The sequence below is a fragment of the Salmo salar genome, chromosome ssa10 (assembly GCF_905237065.1).
Source record: "Salmo salar chromosome ssa10, Ssal_v3.1, whole genome shotgun sequence".
Lineage (NCBI taxonomy): Eukaryota > Metazoa > Chordata > Actinopteri > Salmoniformes > Salmonidae > Salmo > Salmo salar.
Window position 1 is genome coordinate 22640186 of NC_059451.1, and position 24445 is coordinate 22664630.

A 24445-nucleotide genomic window follows, 5' to 3' on the forward strand; every position below is an offset into this window, starting at 1 on the left:
CACAGTCCTACCTGTACACACAGTCCTACCTGTACGTACAGTCCTACCTGTACATACAGTAGCTGTAAGAATGATAGGTAGGTCTATCATGGTTGCCAGTTTGTCCCTGATTTAGCCAACTCATGCCAGACAACAAAGGAGTTGGCTAAAGCAGAAACAGACTGGCAACCTATCTCGATTATTGATTTTATTTTTATTTTTCAAAAAATATGTTTTGCTGTACAATTAAAGGTAAAATACACTGCATGTCAAACAGTCAGCAATAATCAAATTAATTCAGGGCTTGTGAAATGATACCTAAACTAAATATAAGCCTTACAAAACCATAAGACCCACTAATTCTTTCATTATTTAAAATATATGCTTTTTTTCCAATAATCAGTGATCTGGCATTCAGGTCAGTCTATGAAAAGGCCCTTTTTGTTACCAATTTAACCTGAACCATGCATAATGCACATTCACTAATAATGACTAACTTCTTGAAACAGGCATTATAGAAAATTAACACAGGTCTCATAAAAAATATCTCAAGCACAAGCCCACGTGCTAGTGAGTATCCAGCTAATATTTCTATTTGAAGTTTAGCCGACTTGGATCTAGTTGCTAGCTGACAAGGTAGAACAGTGTGTCTCCAGCTGTTGGAACAGAATGCTAGCCTGTCCACTTTGTTCAGATGTTGAAATCAAGTGGCCTACCTTATTTCTCAGAATGAGAACGAGTTGCCAATTTCTTATAGAAATGCATCTTTTTATACGTATTGCACATTTATAAAACACAGACTAGACAGCTAGTATAACAGTCTTTGGCAGAAATGCTGCTATAGTGGTACTGCAATGGCGCGCGACAAACTGAGCATTCATTTTCCAGAACCAATGTGCATCAATACTCCTCTTTTAGTAGTGTCTGTTTTGCATGCAATTTGAGTAGTTGAGACATAAAAAGGGTTAACTTCTCCTCTGTTACAATAAAATGCCTCAATGTGTTTCGGTGTCCATGTGACCAATTCTGTTGGACCAAACATCAAATGCAAATAGCGAGTTGAAACCGCTTGTCAGAGAGGAAGAAGTGATCTCTCATCTTTGTTGTTGTGAGTGGCAGGAGAGGGGCTTGGTGTGTGTGTGTGCGTGTGTGTAAGCGTAAGCAGAAGGAAGAGGCGAAGCAAGAGGTTTCACTCTTGCCAAAATCTGTCCAAAATATGCCCAATGTGTTTCTATGGGTTTATTTTGGACCTAAGCTTGTCACCTGCCTTCCTGCCTTTGGGACAACGACTCCAATTGTTAGGGCGGAGACATGAGAATCTCGTCATTATATACAGATCTCTGGTGTAAATGTGAAGTTGCACACAGCACAGAAGGCGGGAAAGAGACAAGAGGAGACCAAAAAGACAACATGAGAACAAGCGGAACATAAACGCTCATAAAAACGGAAAATAACAAAACCTTGATTCTTGCGATACAGGCATTTGGAATATCGCGCAGCCCTAGTTTGGGATGACTGAGACATTACCCACTGTTTGTGTGTAGTTGACTGAAGTCTCATGCTAGTGCCAGTGAGTCCCTGTAAACAACCAGCTGTATTGGCCCATGAGCTCCCCAGTTGTTGGCTGCATTAGGCCGGCTGGGTTAACTCCTTCCCTGAAGTATTTACTGCTCCCTGGTATGCAATCAATGAGGTAGGGAGGTGTGTGTGTGACTACCTGCATGGACATGATTAGACAGAGACTGTGTGTGTGTGTGTGTGTGTGTGTGTGTGTGTGTGTGTGTGTGTGTGTGTGTGTGTGTGTGTGTGTGTGTGTGTGTGTGTGTGTGTGTGTGTGTGTGTGTGTGTGTGTGTGTGTGTCTACCTGCATGGACATGATTAGACAGAGACTGTGTGTGTGTGTGTGTGTGTGTGTGTGTGTGTGTGTGTGTGTGTGTGTGTGTGTGTGTGTGTGTGTGCGCGCGTGTGCACGCATGCGGGGTCATGACAGGCAGGATGATGAGGGGTTAGGTTAGGAGCTGGAAAAAGGAGGTCAGCGGAACACATAAAGGGCTAAAGTTTAGAGCTGTCATTGTCCATCTTCAGGCCTTGCGTTTAACTGTTGACTCCTGACCATAAATACATCATCATGGCTATGGGTCTCACAGGAACTCTCATCTGTATCTTTGTTTGTCTGTAGGTGTCTGTCTCTCTGTCTACCAATGAGTCGATGCCAGGTGACCCTATCAGTATGCGTGTCACTGGTGAGAAGGGCTCCTGCGTGTGTGTCGCCACTGTGGACAAGAGCCTCTACCTTCTCAAGCCAGACTTCCAGCTCAGTCCAGACAAGGTTTGTCTCCCTCCATCTTACCTTGTTTCTAATCTTTAGTACCACTTAACTACATTCGAACAGGATAATAATGTAAGCCATCCATGTCCACTGTTCTGTAGGTGTTTAAAGAACTGGCAGACTTTGATGTGTCCGATGGCTTTGGAGTCCCCAAAGACGACGGGCACTTCTGGTGGCCGGGGCTGTCGTCTAAGCGACGGAGGCGTTCTTCAGTGTTCCCCTGGCACTGGGACATCACTAAAGATGCCCGCTTCGCCTTCACGGTGAGAACAACGCCCAATCACCAGTCATTAGGCGTAGCATAAGATCCTAAGTCTAGCGTTTTTACAATGTGTGTCTGTGATGTGTAAAAGGAGACTGGTCTCGTGGTGATGACTGACATGGTGACCCTGAACCACAGACAGACTGGAGGGATGTACACAGACGAGGCCGTTCCTGCCTTTCAGCCTCACACATCCACACTGGTGGCAGCCATGCACTCGCGCACTGTGCCCAGGTAGCTACACATACAGTATAACGCCAGGTTTTTGCCCATTAGAACTTGTCAATGTGCCCACTATTCTGAACAAGAAACTGGACTGTTGGGATTGGGACCATAAATATTTAGGACTTTACTCTTCAAATGACTTCACCCTTGAGATGAACATTACACACATGTGCTTTAAATGTCAGCGTGGGTTTAAAAACAATCCATTTTCCAATTACAGGTTATTGCATCCAGATCCATAATGGAAGGCCTTTATTGATGTCAGGTTGTGTTGTTTTGGTTGCAGAGCCGAGAAGCGCAGACGGACATTCTTCCCTGAGACGTGGGTGTGGCACTGCGTCAATGTCAGGTACAGGAACACCCACATCGTCTGTGTGTGCGTGCGTGTCTGTGTGTATGAGTCTGGGTAAAAGATTGAAAGGAATGTAAGTCTTATTTATTAATTGCTTGTTTTTCTAAAGTCTCCCAACCTTGCCAGCAGGCATACCAGCTAAGATAGTTAGACAAGCTAGCTACTCTAACTTGAAATGGCTTCTTGGAATGGGTTTTGGAGATTGGGAACCTATCTGAGCTAGCTTAAAGCCAACTTCATAAAATTGCTAGGTGGCTTGTAGTATTACAGAGAAATGACAACAAAAGAAAAAAATTAAATATATATACATATACTTTTTGGGTCAAATCTGAGGATGGCACGTGCCCCTGTGCCCCCTATGGGTATGACACCTGTGTGTCTGAATGCATTTGTTGTGTGTGTGTGTGTGTGTGTTTGAGAAAGTGGGTGGAGATGGTCTCAGCTGCATCAGATTGTGGGTATTTAATTGGGATTTGGTGGTGTTCCAGATCTGTGAGGATGGAGGAGTGGGAGGGGTAAGGGAGCACATATTTGAGAGGGGGATATTTCACCACTGCACTTTCTCCCAGTGGGTGTGAATGTGGCCCATTTAAGCAGGGTTGTCTTGGAACACACGTCGGCTTTCTCAACAGCTCCTGCCATTCATTTCCAGCCAATATAAATGAACTGGCCATAGATTTCCATATGCTTGATTCCTTTGGGCAGAGTTATGTTCTGCCTAATTTCCTATTCAATCCAACGCTTTGATTTCCCTTATTGAGTGTATCAAAGTAATTTTGGGTTGACTTTGATCAAAAGGCAGTGCGTTAGTAATTTCCGAGAACGCCTATTATGCCCTGTGAAAGCCGGCCAAAACCAACGTCAGTATTGGTAGCCAACAATGATCTCACTAATTTACAGCTTTACTGAACACCTGCCTGTTTTTCACACCTATGTATTGCAATGTGTTATGGGCAGAATATTACTTAGTTATAGGTGTTTCCCAGATGAGACACATATTAGATCAATCCCCTTCATTCCCATAACGTGGTCTTGTTCCAAACATTAGTCTGAAACAGTGTTTTCTATGGGGTCATGATTAGAGAACATTGTTTGTTGGAATGGTGCATTAGCTTTTGAGTAAAAATGTTCCACCCAAATCTGTTTTGGCAGTGATGTCACCGGTGAAGCTGAGTTACGATTGGACGTTCCAGACTCCATTACCACCTGGGTGACAGAGGCCATTGGCTTGTCAGAGGAGAAGGGGCTGGGCCTTGCCAAGAGTGCGGAGCTTCGTACCTTCAAGCCCTTCTTCGTAGACTTCACCCTCCCCTACGGTGTGATACGTGGGGAGCAGACCAAAGTACCGCTGACTGTTTACAACTACCTGTCTACCTGCGCAGAGGTGAGGGGGCGAAAGAAGGGGTGGATCCTAAACCATGACCACCACAAGGAAATATGTACGCTTGGAGTAGAGAAATCTGGTCCTAAGATGACCATAAGTGTGTCCATCCTCCTGTTTACAGAGATGACATCATGATGTTGGCAGATGAGCCTGTTGAAGGGCTATGCATGGTGTGCTTTAATGTCATGTTAGGTGATTCTGTAAGCCAATGGAGCCCTGCCTTTGATGTCTGCCTGAAAACATGTGATTCTTATATTTCCTGCAAAGTTATTTACGACTTCTAGCGTGTGGATAAAGAACAGTGAAACAATCTGACTGCATTACCGAGCCCTCTGCGAAATTTGGACGATGGGTGGAACTTAATCCTTCAGGGAGCCTTAGAGCCATGAGTCAGTCAGCATGGAAAATGTGCAATGTGATTCGAAATTCCCCAAAATACTTTAAGAGCTTTGAGGAGGTCACGCTACATGAAGGGACGAAACGGAGAGCAGATATGACGCAATCATGTCTTGTCAGAAGAAATCCATATCTGTTGCGCTAATGCAGGGCCTTCCTGTGTGTGTGTGTGTGTGTGTGTGTCTCCCTCTCTCTCCATCTTGCTCAGGTTTATGTCAAAGTCACCGTTCCCAAAGGCATCAAGTTTGTGGGTCACCCTGGGAAGCATCACCTGACCAGGAAGAAATGTGTGGCTCCTGGAGAGGCCACACCCACATCCATAGTGCTGTCCTTCACTGAGCTGGGAGCGGCCAACATCACAGGTTATTCCATCTAGTCAGTTACTGGGGAACCCCTGGGGAAGAGTTCCAAGTTCTCTCATAGTTCTTACGGTTCCGGAAATCCTCAGTTTTCTGATGTTGTAAGCGTATTGCTAGTAACTCTTGAAGTTTGGGATTTGATTGATAGGATATTGCAGGTTGGTATGGTATGCCCAAGAGGTTCCATGCTGCTAAAAGACCTGACGCTTAAGGCGTCCGCATTCTTCCCAGACGAAACAGTTCGGAAGAGTTTGTGCATATATTATGACGACATTGCGAAGTACTGCACCAAACATCTTAGTTAGATGTAAAATTGCGCGACTAAGATTTCCTCTGCAAAAACGTCAAACTTCTTGAGTTATCGTAGATTAATTGGACTATTTTGAGGAAATGTATACTGGCTACGGCCTCTCAAATTGGACAATGAGTACTATTGCCGCTTTTTTCTCGCAAAGGTCTTTTAAGGGAGTGTGCGAGCACACTCGTTCGGTTCGCCTAGCCACCAGCCAAACTGAAGCATGCTGACGCCTTTATGTGATCTGGTCATCCAGCGATACAAACAGTCCCATCAAAGGTACAAAGCAGGCCACCAGCAGGGGAGCAGCCGGGGCCTTGCACTGACACTCAGTGGCATGTTGATGAGTTTTCAGGTCACTGGTGGTCAATGAGCCCCCCACGGCTCTCTCTCTCCCCTGGCCCCTAGTCTTTCCCTTTCACTACACACATACAAAGAGAACACATTGGCACACAGCCACATCTCCAATGTGCTCCTCTGCAAAGGGAACTACATGTTCTTTGACAACCATGATTTGTGTTGTTGGGCAATGTGGGATTGTGTTGTTGATAGATGTATTACAAAACTATTTCATTAACATAACTATGTTTTCTTCAAATAGCATTCTTCACGGGATAGTCTTTTGGCTGCTTGTTTGGTTTATTGTATACAGTACATTTTTACTTAAAATGTATGCAATAAAAGTCCTACTTAGTGGGAACTTACAAGCAAAAAACCCATCCTGATATACAGTATGGTGAGGTGAAGTATGTCTCTGTTTTTCCTGCCGTAGCACGGGCCATTGCCTATAGTGAGCCGGGCTGCTGCTTAGATGGACTCCAGTCAACTAAAACAGGCAAAAACATAGATGACCTGGAGGACCGGAGGACCCCCATTGGCCTTGACTATGTCCGAAGGAGTGTCCTGGTGGAGGTATGAGAAATGGGGGAGAGACTGCCTGGGGAGAGAGCTGAGATGGGGAGCAGATGCTTGCTGTACCATGTACTGTCATTAGAGAGAGTGATGTCAGCTCTAACATGTTGTTTCTCCCCCTACAGCCAGAGGGCCTGCCCAGACAGTACACCTACAGTGTCTTCTTCTGCCCCAACGGTCAGTATACAGTTATATGCGCGACTATTGCATCTTGCCTATGCCGCTCGGCCATCAATCATCCATATATTTATATGTACATATTCTTATTCCATCCCTTTACATTTGTGTGTATAAGGTAGTTGTTGTGGAATTGTTAAATTACTTGTTAGATATTACTGCACTGTCGGAACTAAAAGCACTATGTGTATGTGACCAATACAAATTGATTTGATATATGTTGTACTGTAGTACTACATGGGTATAAGAGCAAATACATTTTAAGTGTTACCCAATACCTTTCTGCCTCTACAGTCTGGTTTATTTTCTGCACTGGGCCACAATTGAATGTGAATCTGACATTTCCATTCTCAGAGCGAATCCACATCTCCACACCCAACAAGTATGAGTACCAGTACGTGAAGAAGCCGGCCAAGATGACTCACTTTGAGGTGGCAGTGAAGACCCACAACGATGCCCATTTTGCCCTCTCACCCAGCCCCCACGACTGTGCTGAGATGGTGGAGATTGTACTGGGGGGCAGACAGAACACCCGCTCTTGGATCTCTCTGGGCAAGATGGGTGAACCAGTGGTCAGCTCCCCCACCCCGGGCATCCTCTCCTGGGATGAGTTCCGCAGCTTCTGGGTCAGCTGGAAGGGTGGCGTGGTGCAGGTGAGAGGAGGGGGGTGGTCATGCCTAGTTCTCTTGTTTATTGTAGCATCTATTCTATTTAATGAGTTCTGGGATTTGTGTCCTCATATGAATCCTATACAGATCCACTGTGGCATCTCCAACATAGAGCCCCAGTCAGTCACTCAGACAGTCACTCAGTCAGTCAGCAAGTCAGGGCTTGAGGTAGAGTATAGTAGTGAGTTGGGGTAGTAAGTTAGAGAGGGAGTGTTTGACTGGGCAGGCACAGGGGCTGTGTAGTCAAGAGGACTGGCGCCACTTTTAATGACATGCCTGTGAGGTCACGCTTAATGGGCTGGACACTCTGTGATCTGTGGCGTCCGCATGGCGCTGCCTGGCACACGGGCCTGAACCCTGCATTAGCCTCGTACCATTCACCAAAGGGAGCAATTAAAACCTTGCACTAGAACCCAGTATGGCCCAATAAGATTCATTTATTTTTCTAGTGACTGATTGCATTTCATTTTCAGCTCTGCATGGTCTTTGGTTTAATGTGATTACAAAATGCCTAGAAATACCCATGGTGCCATCTGTTCATTTGGAACTACGGATTGAGTGGATGTAGGAAAAAGGTGATGCAGACTGCTGTTGCCAACTCTTGGAAATGTACTTTATGTGTGCCTAGGATTTGAAATGCAAAAGCAACCCAAACGGCTTTTTAAGTAGTATCTTATTGGTTTCCAGTATTTTACTATTGACTTTAAGCCACAGGGGCTTCCTCTATAGAGCATTAGCAAACACTTATTTCTATCATGTTATTAGATATTCATTTAATCAGGGTGAAATTCAGGACCACATTTATATCGCGTGAGGCTTTTATTTGAACCTGGCAAAAACCAAGTCACTACACACTGTTGTAACAACCATAGAATTTGAATTACAACATCCTGGTTTATCTCTCTGAGTTTGACCAGTACTCGAGGTAGAAGTTGCCCTTAAGCACAGATTTAGAATCAGATACCTTACCCTCAATCCTAATCATTAGGTCAATGGAAGACACCTGACCCTGCATCAGTGATTAGGGACAACTTCACTCTTTCACTCCAGTCAAAAACCTCAAATCTCTCAAATCGATCTCTGATAGGTCGGACATGGTTTGCAGCCATCCAATGAGTCGGTGATCCTACAGTGGTCTGGCCCCCTCCCTGGCCAGGTGCGTCACATAGGTTTCTCCACGGGCTGGGGCTCGGTGGGTGAGTTTAAGATCTGGAGGAAGGAGGACTCTGATGAGAACCACAACGAGGCCTTCACCCTGGGTGTCCCTCACAACGTGGTGCCTGGCTCTGAGACCGCCACTGCCTCCATGATAGGTGAGGAGGGACACCATTTATTTGTCATCCTTCTCAAAGACCTATCATTTCCATTATCTGAATGTCTGCTTCTCCTCCTCCTATTCACTTTGACATACCTTGTCCATGTGGTTAATTAGAGTTGGAATTAATCGTTTCTCTATGAATGACATTTGATGAAACAGTTGTAACCTAGCATTTGTAATACTGTTGACCCTGCAGCTGTGTTGAAGAAGATATGTTATCTTAATGAAACAGTTTCTGTATTGTGTTTTGTGATGTGTCAGGAGATGTGATGGGCCCCACCCTCAACAACCTGGACAAGCTGCTGCGGCTGCCCTTCGGCTGTGGGGAGCAGAACATGATCCACTTCGCCCCCAATGTTTTTGTCCTCAAGTACCTGCAGAAGACCAGGCAGCTCAGCCCGGAGGTGGAGGCTGAGGCCACAGACTACTTGCTGCAAGGTAACCACCGGAGAGATCAAGTAGTTCAAGGGCTTTGAGACCTAGGGCCAAATCCTACCTTGAGAACCTTGAGATATTCCCGTTGGGTGATGTCAGTTACCCCTGTGAAGATCATCTTATAAAGTCAATGCATTTACTGTCCACTTAGTTCTAAAACAGTGTTTCTCTGATATTCACCAAGGGCCCAGATTCACAAAATTTTCTTAAGAAGAAATTTCTTCTTAACTGCCATTTTTTCCTTAACTATAGACTTAAGAAGAAGGTTAAGAAAGGTTTATATTCCTCAAAAGGTTATTGGAAATGTTATTGCGCTATTTCTTATGTTTCTTCTCCTTAAGCAAAAAGTTAAGAAGTCATTAGATTCTTGAAAATAAAGTTATTGGAAATGTTGTAGTCCCGTATAGCTCAGTTGGTAGAGCATGGTGTTTGCAACACCAGGGTTGTGGGTTCGATTCCCACGGGGGACCAGTACGGAGAAAAAATGTATGAAATGTATGCATTCACTACTGTAAGTTGCTCTGGATAAGAGCGTCTGCTAAAATGTAATGTAAAATGTTGTTAATTCCAAGATAGCTAAACTCAGGGCAGTGAGAAAAAAAGCTCATGAAAGCAACTGAACATGTTTTATTCACTCAGACTTCCTCTGAAAGTTTCAGTGTTGATTATTTTAAACCCAAGAACATGTTTTAGAACAGTAATCTCAGAAAGAAATATGCTAACATGATAGCTAGCAAAAATGGGTGCTTAGCAACAAACATCTTAAGAAAATGTGTAAGAAGATGTTTGAGAAGTTCTTAAGAAAATCATTACATCTTAAGATATTGTTGAGGAATTGCACTTACAAACTATCTTATGAACTTTTTTTTCTCTTAAGAATCTTACGTTTTTGCGTAGGAAGTGTTTTGTGAATCTGGACACTGGTTTGGATAGCAGTATTAATGAAAAAGTACTTTAGCATCAACCCACTAATTCCCTCTCCCCTGTACTATCCCAGGGTACCAGAGACAGCTGACCTATAAGCGCCAAGATGGATCCTACAGTGCCTTTGGAGAGAGGGACTCCTCTGGAAGCATGTGGTCAGTCCTCTACTCTTTCCTTAGGTTTACATCCCTCAGTAAGTCCTCTACTCTTTCCTTAGGTTTACATCCCTCAGTAAGTCCTCTACTCTTTCCTTAGGTTTACATCCCTCAGTAAGTCCTCTACTCTTTCCTTAGGTTTACATCCCTCAGTAAGTCCTCTACTCTTTCCTTAGGTTTACATCCCTCAGTAAGTCCTCTACTCTTTCCTTAGGTTTACATCCCTCAGTAAGTCCTCTACTCTTTCCTTAGGTTTACATCCCTCAGTAAGTCCTCTACTCTTTCCTTAGGTTTACATCCCTCAGTAAGTCCTCTACTCTTTCCTTAGGTTTACATCCCTCAGTAAGTCCTCTACTCTTTCCTTAGGTTTACATCCCTCAGTAAGTCCTCTACTCTTTCCTTAGGTTTACATCCCTCAGTAAGTCCTCTACTCTTTCCTTAGGTTTACATCCCTCAGTAAGTCCTGTACTCTTTCCTTAGGTTTACATCCCTCAGTAAGTCCTCTACTCTTTCCTTAGGTTTACATCCCTCAGTATGTCAGTTCACTCCCGATGGTACATAGTTTAAAACTGCATACCGCTCCTCCACTTACCCTGACCTGAAGTGGATTATTGACAGAAACAATGGGAGCTCTTATCAGTAACATTGTATACGCATGTTCATCATTCATACCCTCATATTCCTGTGTTTAAATCGGTCTGAGTTATGCTCGCTGAGTGTTTATTTAATGTTTACACATCCCTGGAGGCAGGCAGGCGGCCACGACCATGTCATAATATTTGGAATAGTGAATACGGAGCGAATGAGAGGCTCCAATGTTCTGCTTGCATATTCGGGCCACTTGCATACCTTCAGGGTGATTTATTAGTTGATGTGGGTATTATGATATTTAATAGAGCTCAGACTGTGAAACAGTAGGTTAAATAAACCCAGGAGAATCATACACAAACTTCTAATTGGTTCCCAAGGCAGCCGTGGGGCTCCAGTAAGCTATTTGCTGTTAAAGAGGGTTAATGCATATGGAACAGAATAGCCTCTGGTTGGCCCAGCGGCGAAGTAGCACCTCTGTATGTAGGCTACACTGACCACCCCCCCCCTCCCCAATCTCCTCCTCAGACCCCTACTACCACTGGAAACACAGGAGCTTGCTAGGCTCTAGGCCACTTAACGAAAAAAGCATTTTGACTTTCGACATGCCCTAGAAACTGGAACTAGGGCATGTCTTGTCCAAAACAATTGAATCACTGCTCTGGTGTAATTGGTAATATCATTCAACTTTTCCATGAAAACCCTTGAAACCTCCATATGCGGGAAGAGGATATTAAGAAGATATGAAGTGTAACGGTCATAATAGTGTAAGCGTCGGTTTTGGAGCCACAGGCCACATGGCAGGACACAGATGTTGAACCTTATGTAAACCTGTAGCAACAAACACTTTATTAATCCATCAGCTTGGTGTTTATATGTCAGAACAACCCACCTTTTGTTTGGCCTCCAGAGTTAGTCATTCGTTCAGGTCATTTATGGGCAGGTAAACAGCGTTCTTAATGCAGTGTTAATGTATTCCAGTTGTAAATTGTATCTAAGCGGAAATTGCAGGGCCTAATGAAAAGATTGTACATAATGACACAGGCAGTAATGTCTCCATAGGCTAATGCTGGGTCTGGGTGATGCCAAGGCACTTAGCCCTGCTCTACTCTTCTCTACTCTGCTCTGCTCTACTCTACTCTACTCTACTGTTCTCTACTCTGCTCTACTCTACTCTGGTCTACTCTACTCTGCTCTACTCTACTCTGGTCTACTCTACTCTACTCTTTTCTACTCTGCTCTACTCTGCTCTACTCTACCCTGCTCTACTCTACCCTGCTCTACACTGCTCTACACTGCTCTACTCTGGTCTACTCTACTCTGGTCTATTCTACTCTACTCTACTCTGCTCTACTCTGGTCTACTCTACTCTGCTCTACTCTACTCTGGTCTACTCTACTCTGGTCTACTCTACTCTGGTCTACTCTGCTCTTCTCTACTGTACTCTGGTCTACTCTACTCTGCTCTACTCTACTCTGCCCTGCTCTACACTGCTCAACTCTGGTCTACTCTACTCTGCTCTACTCTACTCAGCTCTGGTCTACTCTACTCTACTCAGCTCTGGTCTACTTTACTCTACTCTACTCTGCTCTGCTCTACTCAGCTCTGGTCTACTCTACTCTGCTCTGCTCTACGCTGCTCTACTGTAATTTGCTCTGCTCTGCTCTGGTCTCTGTATCTGTCCCTGTGGGTTGAACAGGACCTCGGGGCACAGAGCTGAGGATGAGGAGGGGCTGGTTCTCATCACTAACCCCTGCTTGCCTCTCAGGCAGATGCAGATACCACTGGTGTGTGTGTGTGTTTAGGGGGGTGGTGTTGGGATATATCAACATATCTTTGCGGGACTGGAGGTGGGGGTGTTGTGGTGGGGCCTGGAGCGGACGTGGCAGCCCCTCTTCCGGCATCGCTTGCATACCTGTCTCCGTCTGGATCCAATGAGAGCCACATGCTGCTGTAATCTGCAGAACCCCCACCATCACCACCCTCCACCCCCTCAAACCCCGTAGCCTACTTAATACCCTGGCCTGGGGTAAATATGCAGCCCGATGGAGGGCTCCACAGCTCCACACTGTGGGTCTGTTATTGGTAGTCACTCTAGATATCCGCGTTGCCTCCCACAATTTTCAAATGCTCCTAGGGTCTGGTTTTCAGGACTATGTTAGTGGTGCCTGATTAGATACACAGGGGACGTGTTGAGGCTGGCAAGGCATTTCCCTGTGAATGAGATTGATCTGGCAGTGGGGCTAGAGTGGATTGGATAGCGGAGATGGAGAGAACTGATCTACAGTGTTGTTAAACTATCTATTTCCACTCCAATGCCAAACATTGGGTGATTATAGCAGGAATTTTGTGTTTTTATCAAGCCAGATCTTAGATAACTGGGTGCTGAATTGATAAATGTTTACATGTTGAAATGGAGAATGGTTGTTATTGTTCTGTGCTTGGATGTGGTAACCCTTTCTCTCCCCTCTCACACACACTGCCATGGAAGCCCTGGTGTGTGTGTGTCCTGTCCATGTGGTTTTACCACAAACAGAGCACTCTGTCATTCATTCAAACAAAAACTGACTGCAGTAAGAACTGTGTGAGAACCAGGGTCATCTGCTGCCTTTGAAGACTTTAAGGAACTTTAACTATCATTTTGACTTTGAGAAACTATCATTTTGACTGTCTTTACTTTGAAGATCAAAAATCTTCTGTTTTGGACTTCTATAGAAAACCTCTGTCTATTTGGACTTCATATGACCGACGTTTTACAACTGCTACTCAAACAATAAATATGTTTATAAAACCTGCATCAAAATAACCAGTAGCCAGGGAAGTTATCATGTTGTGGAGTTGTTAACATGGGCCGTATTTGTCAGTAAGTCTCGGTCGTTCCTGTAGGCAGTTATAAAAACCTTGGTTTCAACTTGCATTGACGTTGCAGGATCCAGATCCAGTGTGCTGTTCTGAATGACCTCTGTGTGCTCTCCAGAAAAACATGTCAACAACCTCCCCAAACTGCAATACAAGGGGAGTGGAAGCCCGGAGGGAGGGACTTCAGCGGGCCAGAGTGGAGGAAGCAGCCCTGTCTCTGTCGTTTCCTCACACACTAAATCATCTATACGCTACCCAGCACCTCTCCCTGGGGCCTGGCAGTTAAAGCCGGTGACACAATATTACTTAACATTATAAAAATTCCTGCCGGCTTAAGACTCCATCCCTGCTGGCTCTCTGGGGAGACATAGCTTCCAGGGCCCAGCAAGGGAAGATTTAGTACCGTGGTTTATGGGAGAGCATTTTTTCTTACTCTCTTGGTTTGTTCCTTCAGTTACAGCCCAAATGTATGTTTGGGGGAAAAACACACATGGTTTATTTATTTATTTCACCTTTTTATGGTAAGCAGCTTGCCTCATCACTTGGTTGCTCTGGGGAGGATGCTGTAATGGAATGCCAGTCTGTAATTGAAGAGCAGTGGCCGTTGTGTGCAGGGGTTACTGAAGGGCAGTTGTTTATGTATGAACGTGTGTTTATTAGCCTAGCCAGGTCCCTCAGTCATCACCATTGGGCCTCTCTGTGGGTCTTGAGTTCTTCTCTGTGATTCCCGCTGTGATTCCAGTTCAGAAACTACAGGTCACACACTGTTGCTGGAGATTAGGAATGCCAACCCTGGCGATGGCTGTTTGTATAAGTTCAGAATGCTTATGGGATATTCCGGCATGCAGAAACATACTTGATTTTGTTTTGTGAAATTCCTTGTTCTTGAGACGGAACAGCTGCTGTATCCTGTGGTGGCAATATGCGCTTTTCCCACTCCTCCTCCATCTTCCCCTCTTTCATCTTCATCTGCTCTCCCTCCAACCCCCTCTCTGTCAGTTAGTCTGTTTTTGCCTGACAGGATTTTGATGTAGTTTGATCTTCTCAGCATGACGTGCTGTGTAGTTTGGCATGTATCAGCTGCCATCTCACTCATCCCTGTTGCTGTTGAGAGATTTAAAAGGTGTGACTGGTTAGGGAATATTTCACCCCATTCAAATGGTTTATGTGAACTCCGATATGAAGTTTGCTAAGTATTTTGGAAAGATATGTCAGCACATGCTTGAAAGAGACCCAATCCCTCCCCCTCTCTCTCTCTCTCTCTCTCTCTCTCTCTCTCTCTGTCTCTGTCTCTTCCCTCTTCCTCTCTCCTCTGCAGGCTGACAGCGTTTGTGTTGAAATCCTTTGCTCAGTCTCGTGGGTTCATCTTCATTGACCCAGAGGAGCTGCAAGCTGCCAAGGCCTGGCTCATCAACCACCAGAGAGAGGAGGGCTCTTTCCCCGCCATGGGACGCATCCTCAACAAAGACTTGCAGGTGTGTGTGTGCGTGCGTGTGTGTGTGTGTGTGTGTGTGTGTGTGTGTGTGCGTGCGTGCGTGCCTGCGTGCGTGCGTGTTTTCATAAGCACCATTAACCAGTGTTATTCTCCATCTAAAGGGAGGAATCCATGGAAAGATCTCGTTGACGGCGTACGTGGTTGCAGCCCTCCTGGAGACAGGAATAACTTCAGAGGTAAGAGGATCAGTGGGGGGACCATGACCTCGCCCATTAAACACCCTCACCTCCCAAACAGTATTATTTAGCACAGCATTCCTCAAGGGGCGACTCTTAACCTGACGTTCATATGTTAGTGTAAATTGGACTTTCAATTAAACTTTCAGGCTCAGACCTAATACCAGACTTTTGTAAATACAGCTCTCTCTCTCACCCAGATATAGGTTGTGTGTGTGTGTGTGTGTGTGTGTGTGTGTGTGTGTGTGTGTGTGTGTGTGTGTGTGTGTGTGTGTGTGTGTGTGTGTGTGTGTGTGTGTGTGTGTGTGTGTGTGTGTGTGTGTGTGTGTGTGTGTGTGTGCCGGTACATTCCCATCAGTTGGAAATATGGATGTCCTGGCACAGAGCCCATTCATTTTTGTTATGCTCCAGTGGCTGTAATTTAATATCTAATCCCTGGCTGACTGCTTCAAGAGATTTATGAGGAGGACATGCAGAGACAAGGATGCCTGTGAAAGGTAGTACACCCCGGCCACATTCCTGTCACCTCGCCATGCTCTTACCCTGGTGCTGAACCCTTGACGACGTGCTCACCGACCTGTTGAACTCTCTCCAGTGTGCATTGAAGCAACCCAAAGGCCACACTGGCAGTTTGATCACCGTCATGATCGCTCTAGTAAAAAGAGATCTTTGGCTATTGAAAGGTAGCAGTGTCCTTATTTTAGGGCCAAGTGTGGAATGCTCTTTATCTGCCAAAGTCATTGTTGCAGAAGAATGTTGCTGTTTATGTGTACAGTGACTGAGTCCATGTAATGTTTATGCTTTGTCCTACATTGAGTGTGTTGCCAATACCGATGTTAAAATCCAGATTGTTATTGTGTCAGCTCTCTGTTCATTCAGGCACAGCTCTTCGCAAAGTATTCACAAGGTAGTTCTTCCCTCTAGTTCCCCTTCCATCCATTTCCCTCCTCCTTCACCAAACCCCCCTCCTCTTCCAGTCTTCCTATCCTTCCCTATCTATCCTGAAGGGCTCTCTGGAGAATCAGGCCTCTAAAACTGATACCAACTGAAAAGGGATACTTGACATCAAAGCAAAACTCCTTCTTCCTTCCAAATTCAGTTAATTAAAAGGTAACTCGGCAGATTAAAGTGAGTGGCTGTTGAGGTCTCTCATTTGCGCACATCTGGAAAAGCTCCTGCCTTTAATGGCAAAGTCGATGTTTATTTGCCTTTTGATAAGCAGCACATCTGAGTTGGGGAGTATGAGTTGGAACAGGACTGATCTTGAACACTCAGCAAAGATCAAATATGCCGGACTTAAGTGAAAGATGAATACGGAGGGATGGACGGAGTTGTGGAGAGAGGTGTATCCATCACTCATACGAAGGTTTGGTCTCTGTACACACATATGTGTGACATGTGTTAGCGCACCTGTGTTTATGTCTATTTAAATAAATATGTGTACTCTTCCCCAGGAGGAGAAGACTGCTGTGGCCAAGGCGAAGGGTTTCCTGGAGAGTAACACATACACAGCTGACGACCCTTACACCACAGCCCTGTCTGCCTACGCCCTGGCCCTGTTACGAAGCCCCTACGCTTCCCTCGCCCTCCGACGCCTCAACCACATGGCCATCACACAAGGTACTCAGCTGTTAGGAAGCTTGGTTGCCTACCAATTCGTATGAAACACTAAGCTGACATGACTAACCCACTGTTCTCCCTCATCCTGTTTCTTACACTTTCGTCTCTCTCCATTTCCTTCTTTCTGTTACTTCTCTCCTCTTTCAATCAGACGGCTTCACCCACTGGAGTCTGACTGGCAGCACGGTGACAGATGAGGCCACCTTCATGGGCTTTAGTGACGGTCTTTCTCAGTCAGGTAGACACACACTGTCAGGCCACAGCCTGACTGTCCTCTATGACGGATGATTCTGTTCTCAGATCGGGACTTTTAGTGTTAGTGTGGCTGTCTAGTGTTTGTACGCTAATAGTCTCCTCCGTGTCCCAGTGGTGTCAGCGGAGGTGGAGATGACAGCATACGGCCTGCTGACCTACGCCCTGCTGGGTGACGTGGCCTCCGCCCTGCCTGTGGTCAAGTGGCTCTCCCAACAGAGGAACGCCCTCGGGGGCTTCTCCTCCACACAGGTACACCTCACAAACCCTGGAGAACCAGAGCCTCTCAGTCTCTTAGTCTAAAGTATTCTCCCAGATGCATCTCTCCCATATGTATTGTGTTTTTTAAGTGGCCAAATGTGGTTTTATTTGACCAGGTTTTACCAGGTTAGCCTGATAATCTCTTTTAGAAGAGAGAACTGTCTCACCAAGGTCTATTTGAAACAACTGGTAATTGGTCAGTCAGTGTCCAAAGCCTCCTAATAACTGTCTGTCCATCCACTCTCCTAGGACACGTGTGTAGCTCTTCAGGCGTTGTCCGAGTACGCCATCCTGTCGTACGTGGGAGGAGTCAACCTCACCATCTCTCTGGCCTCTACCAACCTGGACTTCCAGGAGAGCTTTGAACTGCACCGCGACAACCAAAAGATGCTGCAGAGCGCCTCGGTAAGGAGTAGTGCCACATTGCCACTAGACTCTAATGTAAGGTCAGTTATGGTTTTTCCTTTAATAGTTAAGGTTAGGATTGGAGGAAGGTAATCTGATCCTAGATCTGTTTCTAAGGACATCTTCTTTCTGAGGTAAACGCTCTTTCTCAGGTAGTGAAGAGACTCCTACTGGACCAAGATACACACTACACACAGAAACTCAAGTTGCACAATTGTCCGTTTTCAATGATGAAAGGTACCTTAAATAACATCCACAAAGTCAATTCAGTTGAAGATGACAATAAGACTCTATCTAAGAGCAATGGAATATGTTTCCCAGTGAATGAACCAGTGAGTGTTTTCAGGCTGTTCGTCTACATTTCCTTCTCATTCCCAAGCACCTGCCAATCAGTCACAGTGAGGGAGTAGCTCAGGTGAAGGCTTGAACTTTTGTTCCCTCTGCCGGGCATGTAATTCTCTGCTGTAATTAGCTCTGTCAGTTTAATTGGGGGTAATTTAGCTGTGCTGGTTAGTGGCCAGGCTATTTGACTGCTACTGCTTGGGTCTACAGCATTAATTCACTTGATAAGTGTCTCTCACCCCCCCCTTCTTTCTCTCTCTCTCTCAACCCCATTTTTTTCTCCTCTCGCTCTGTCTAGATCCCCAGTATTCCCACAGGGCTGTTTGTCAGTGCTAAAGGCGAGGGCTGCTGTCTAATGCAGGTATGTTACTACTGATCTCCTCTTCTATCATTCTATCCTTCAGTCACACTGAGAATCCGCCAGAGGGGAAAAGCCAGTCCATTCCCATGACTCATTGCTCTAATGCCCAAATTCCTGACTGTAAATTGGAATGATCTGGTAAAACTTAGGCAGTTGTTCAGCGGGGACTGTTCGTTCCTCAATAACACTGACCCCCTGGATAGGATGCTGTTTTGCTGTACCTTGTCACTAAAAACAAAAGGCTCTTTGAGGCCAGGGTGCATAAACAACTTCTTGGGGGGCCAGTTCCTCCTCTCTTCTTCTCTCCTCTCCTCTGCTGCATGTTTAGAAGAGCGTGTCAACCTTATCCCTCTTCACATGACAGGTGATCATTATGCTGGTGGTCCTTCAGATAACACTGAACAGTTTTTGGATCCTTTAAAAAAGCACATAAAGCTTATGTGTATTACTACTGTTGTAATGCTGCATTTATATATATGTATATATCAATCAATCAAATGTATTTTATAAAGCAATTTGTCACCAAGTGCTATAGAAACCCAACCTAAAACCAAAGACCAATAAATACAGATGCAGAAGCACAGTGGCTAAGAAACTTCCTAGAAAGGCAGGAACCTAGGAAGAAACCTAGAGAGGAACCAGGCTCCGAGGGGTGGCCAGTCCTCTTCTGGCTGTGCCAGGTGGAGATTATAAGAGTACAAGGCCATTAAGGCCAGATCATTCTTCAAGACATTCAAATGCTCATAGATAACCAGCAGGGTCAAATAATTATCACAGTGGTTATAGAGGGTGCAGCAGTTCAACACTTCAGGAGTAAATATCAGTTGGTTTTCATGGCCGAGCATACAGTGCATTTGGAAAGTATTGACTTTTTCCACATTTTGTTATGTTACAGCCTTATTCTAAAATGGATTGTCTTTTTTTCCCCTTATCAATCTACACACAATACCCCATAATGCTGAAGCAAAAACAGGTTTTTAGACATTTTTGCATATTTATAAAAATGTAAAACTGAAATATCACATTTACAGAATTCAGACCCTTTACTCAGTACTTTGTTGAAGCACCTTTGGCAGTGATTACAGCCTGCAGTCTTCTTGGGTATGATGCTACAAGCTTGGCACACCTGTATTTGGGTAGTTTCTCCCATTCTTCTCTGCAGATCCTCTAAAGCACTGTCAGGTTGGATGGGGAGCGTCTCTGCACAGCTATTTTCAGGTCTCCAGAGATGTTAGATCGGGTTCAAGTCCAGGCTCTGGCTGGGCATTCAGAGTCTTGTCCCGAAGCCACTCCTGCGTTGTCTTGTCTGTGTGCTTAGGGCCGTTGTCCTGTTGGAAGGTGAACCTTCACCCCAGTCTGAGATCCTGAACACTCTGGAGCAGGTTTTCATCAAGGATCTCTCTGTACTTTGCTCCGTTCATCTTTCCCTAGATCTTGACTAGTCTCCCATTCCCTGCCACTGAAAAACATCCCCATAGCATGATGCTGCCACCACGGTGCTTCACCGTAGGGATGGTGCCAGGTTTCCTCCAGACGTGACGCTTGGCATTCTGGCCAATGAGTTCAATCTTGGTTTAATCAGACCAGAGAATCTTGTATCTCGTGGTCTGAGAGTCTTTAGGTACTTTTTGGCAAACTCCAAGCGGGCTGTCATGTGCCTTTTACTGAGGAGTGTCTTCCGTCTGGCCACTCTACCATAAAAACCTGATTGGTGGAGTGCTGCAGAGATGGTTGTCCTTCTGGAAGGTTCTCCCTTCTGCAAAGAGGAACTCTGGAGCGCTGTCAGAGTGACCATTGAGTTATTGGTCACCTCCCTGACCAAGGCCCTTCTCCCCTGATTGCTCAGTTTGGCCAGGTGGCCAGCTCTAGGAAGAGTCTTGGTGGTTCCAAACTTCTTCCATGTAAGAATGATGGAGGCCACTGTGTTCTTGTGGACCTTCAATACTGCAGACATTTTTTGGTACCCTTCCCCAGATCTATTCCTCGACACAATCCTGTCTCGGGGCTCTATGGTCAATTAATTCGACCTCATGGCTTAGTGTTTGCTCTGACATGCACTGTCAACTGTGGGACCTTATATAGACAGGTGTGTGCCATTCCAAATCATGTCCTATCAATTGAATTTACCACAGGTGGACTCCAATCAAGTTGTAGAGACATCTCAAGGATGATCAATGGAAACAGGATGCACCTGAGCTCAATTTCCAGTTTTATAGCAAAGGGTCTGAATACTTATGTAAATGAGATATTTCTGTTGTTTTTAAAAATATAAATTAACTACAATTTCTCAAAACCTGTTTTCGCTTTGTTATTATGGGGTATTGTGTGCAGACAATAAAAAAAAAATCAATTTTAGAATAAGGCTTTAACGTATCAAAATGTGGAAAAGGGAAGGGGTCTGAACACTTTCCAAATGCACTGTATACACTGAGTGTACAAAACATTAGGAACACCGTCCTAATATTGCGTTGCACCCCTTTTGCCCTCAGAACAGGCTCAATTTATCTGGAGTGGACTACAAGTTGTCAAAAGCATTCCACAGGGATGCTGACCCATGTTGACTCCAATGCTTCCACCAGTTGTGTTAAATGAACTGGATGTCCTTTGGGTGGTGGACCATTCTCTCCTCAGATTGATGTATCCTACAACGTGCCTGACCCCTTGGCCAAGCCAGCCTTCCAGCTCAAGGTGGACCTGAAAGAACCCAGGCAGGAGCGGCACCCGGCAGCACCACCCTCCCCCCGCCACCCTAGCCCTCGCTCCCGTTCCCGTGCCGACAACCGCTCAGAGCTGAGCCGCAAACGCCGGGCGGCCACCGATGATGAAGACCCCGCAGCTCACCAAGACAACCTGGACTACCGCATCACCCTGGAAGCCTGCGCCAGGTAGGGCAGAGACAGTCGGCTCAGTGCAGCAGCCTTTAGCCTAGCTAGCATTTAGTCTGGTAGTTGGCCTAGTTCTGCTAGCATTTAGCTTAGCATCTAACTTTGTTTCTCTCTTCAGGTGGCTCCACTCAGGTTCTTCCAACATGGCTGTCTTGGAGGTCCCTCTGCTCTCAGGTTTCCGTGCTGATGTGGAAAGCTTGGAGAGGGTAGGATATTAACATACACACACACGTTACAATGTCAGACAGACAGACAGACAGACAGACAGACAGACAGACAGACAGACAGACAGACAGACAGACAGACAGACAGACAGACAGACAGACAGACAGACACGACTCAAATCTGAAGGCCATTTCAGAGGAGGCGGTGTGGCGTGGTATTGATCAGGTGAAGTGGGCAAGAATTTATTTTCTTTTTCGGCTTCCTAATTCTCACTTGAAACATAGTTTTTGTGTTTAATAGGCTAAATTAAACCTTTACTCCAGAGTGATCAGTTCTTGCAACTTGTAGTCTATGATATTTCAGATTTAGATATGATTATTTACCACGAAGTAGTTTGGATGTAGTGAAGTAGTTTTTCAAAGTAACTTATTTTTTTTCTTAAGGTTAGCTTTGGTGTAGCTTAACTTCTTCCACACACACACACACACACACACACACACACACACACACACACACACACACACACACACACACACACACACACACACACACACACACACACAATGTAAACTCCATTGCATCCCATTACTGACCAAAAAAACACTGTAGTAACTACTTTTTTTAACTATAGTAAATACTATAGTATTTATTTGTATATACCCTGCGCATTCCCCTCCTCCATATCCCAATTTGTGCCACCTGTAAGTGAGAACCCTACATGCCAAGTATAGACCATGCAGTATATTGTGTTCCCTGTGGTTATAGAAACCCCAGTCCTATCTACCTACAGGTTATGGAACATTTGCTCTTTTACTATTTGTCCAGTAGGTTTCCTCAAGGAGAGGAATTTTTACTATAATAAACTGTAGATAATACAGTATACTGCAATAAATACTACTATATACTACAGTAAAATCTCCAAAAACACTAAAGTGAATACTATAGTATTCCTACCATAGTATACACTTTAGTATTTTTTCATGTGAGTGTGCTGTAACTCTTGGCAGACATAGCCAGAACTGGGTCGACTGGATCTACGTGTGTGTGTTTATGAAGCAGTGGGGTAATCACTATTGAGAGAGTATTTTTACTGCAGTGTTTAAGGACTGTAGTGTTGTCTGGATGAGGGCCAACTCTGGCCCAGTGTTCATTACTGTGTCTCTGGGGCTCCACAGGGAGCCAGGGCAGGGGGCACCTACCCTCTCTTGGCCTAAAACCCAGCCGCCAGGGCAGGGGGTTGCCACTGTTTATCCCAACTACCCCCCTCTGAGAGCTAGGGGAGAGGGACCCATGGCAGCCATCTTAGGGAGGGGTTAGTTGAGGTCACCTCCCCAGGCACTCATCAAATGCTTATCTCCCCCATTACTGCAGAGTTATGGGCCACAGTCTCCAGCTATCCTTTATAAAGACCTACCTACCTGGGGGGAGATATCACACACACACTAGCTCCCTGAGACTTGAGGGAGTCAGTGCTGACCTGTGTTGTTTAGTGGCTAACAAGCTAGGTTTACAGAGCCACCCCTGCTAGCCTCCCTGCCTTACGACTGCCTGACTGCCTTGACCAGCAGCATTCCTCACTTTACGAGATGGAGCCTCGCTTATGCAGTCATGTGTTGTTGTTTTCATCAATGTTACTTGGACTGATTACACAACACACTTTGGCTTATGTCTCTATGGCTCTTTTATCAGTATAATGGGGCTGAGCTGAATGGAACAAAATGCCTCACATTAACTATGCTACCTATTTTATTTTACTTTAAGTGCTAAGAGAAGGTGAATGGAATACATTTCAAGTTGTTACTATAATTATAGTTATTGTCAAACAACACAGCCAACACACAGCCTACTCACACACAGACACACACACTCTATTACTCTCTACCGAACTCTGTGTGTGTGTGTGTGTCCCAGTGGCGCCAGCTCAGGCTGAGCACCTCATAAACTTCATCTGTCCGTAGGACTGCCACCTTCTAGAGAGCCCTGTGGGAGGAATTAACACCCGTGCCCCCATGCTCCCCCCAACACCCAACCCCTTACGCTGTAAACAGCAACTCCCTCATAGACACTGATACTGTTATTGGAAGCTGTCTCTGGCTCCCTCTCTTCAGCTTGTAAACAGACTTGACCTACCTACTGTACAACTAGGCTGAAATGCAGTCACCAGAATACTCACTTACCAGTGAGACAACAAAAAAGCTTTATATTTAACCCTTTTAACTAAAAGGCTTTGACAGTGGTTCTGAACTGTATAATAGTGTTTGTTGAAAGGGATGTTATTGAATGTTTGGTTAATTGTAGATTAGAATATGTACTGATCCCTATCCTCGCCCCTTTTCTCATCAAACAGCTGCTGATGGACAAGAGGGTTGGTCTGAAGAGGTACGAAGTGGACGGAAGGAAGGTCCTCTTCTACTTTGATGAGGTACCAGTATATCACCATTGTGATCTGTTTATAGCTGTGGTGTCCTGTACTGTGTGATCAATTCTAACTGGTTAACATTTGACCTGTCTCTGTGTTTTCCCACCACACAGATCTCCAGTCAGTGTATGACGTGTGTGGCCTTCCAGGCTGTCAGGCAGTACATAGTGGGCAAGACAGCGCCTGTTCCAGTCAAGGTGTACGACTACTACGAACCAGGTGTGCCTCTGATGTTATGAATATGCTCACTTTGCGAGCAGGGAAACCCTCCTCCATCTTCACAATGATTTAGTATGATTTACCGACAGCCTTCTCTCAGAGGAAATTGGAATTCAATAGTATGTGGTTTAAAATATAGAGACAGCGTTGTTTTGTGGAGAGAGAGGTGCATCCACCACATACAAACTTTGTGCGTGTGTGTTTGTCTCTCTCTCTCTCTCTCTCTCT

At 45.2% G+C, this 24445-nt stretch overlaps 1 protein-coding gene across 1 annotated transcript in view; it reads left to right on the forward strand.

Moving 5' to 3' along the window:
• Positions 1-24445, forward strand: part of LOC106613471 (C3 and PZP-like alpha-2-macroglobulin domain-containing protein 8) — a 43816-nt gene that overhangs the window by 11490 nt on the left and 7881 nt on the right. The window contains exons 16-38 of the mRNA XM_045687515.1: positions 2159-2308; positions 2410-2571; positions 2662-2804; positions 3082-3144; positions 4300-4531; positions 5136-5289; positions 6354-6493; positions 6619-6670; positions 7025-7323; positions 8426-8651; positions 8918-9094; positions 10089-10170; positions 14936-15092; positions 15214-15288; positions 16743-16908; positions 17060-17146; positions 17276-17412; positions 17671-17826; positions 18467-18529; positions 21161-21414; positions 21533-21620; positions 23927-24001; positions 24112-24217. Of these exons, the coding sequence (XP_045543471.1) occupies positions 2159-2308; positions 2410-2571; positions 2662-2804; positions 3082-3144; positions 4300-4531; positions 5136-5289; positions 6354-6493; positions 6619-6670; positions 7025-7323; positions 8426-8651; positions 8918-9094; positions 10089-10170; positions 14936-15092; positions 15214-15288; positions 16743-16908; positions 17060-17146; positions 17276-17412; positions 17671-17826; positions 18467-18529; positions 21161-21414; positions 21533-21620; positions 23927-24001; positions 24112-24217 (3244 nt within the window). The remainder of the gene's footprint in view (positions 1-2158; positions 2309-2409; positions 2572-2661; positions 2805-3081; positions 3145-4299; positions 4532-5135; positions 5290-6353; positions 6494-6618; positions 6671-7024; positions 7324-8425; positions 8652-8917; positions 9095-10088; positions 10171-14935; positions 15093-15213; positions 15289-16742; positions 16909-17059; positions 17147-17275; positions 17413-17670; positions 17827-18466; positions 18530-21160; positions 21415-21532; positions 21621-23926; positions 24002-24111; positions 24218-24445) is intronic.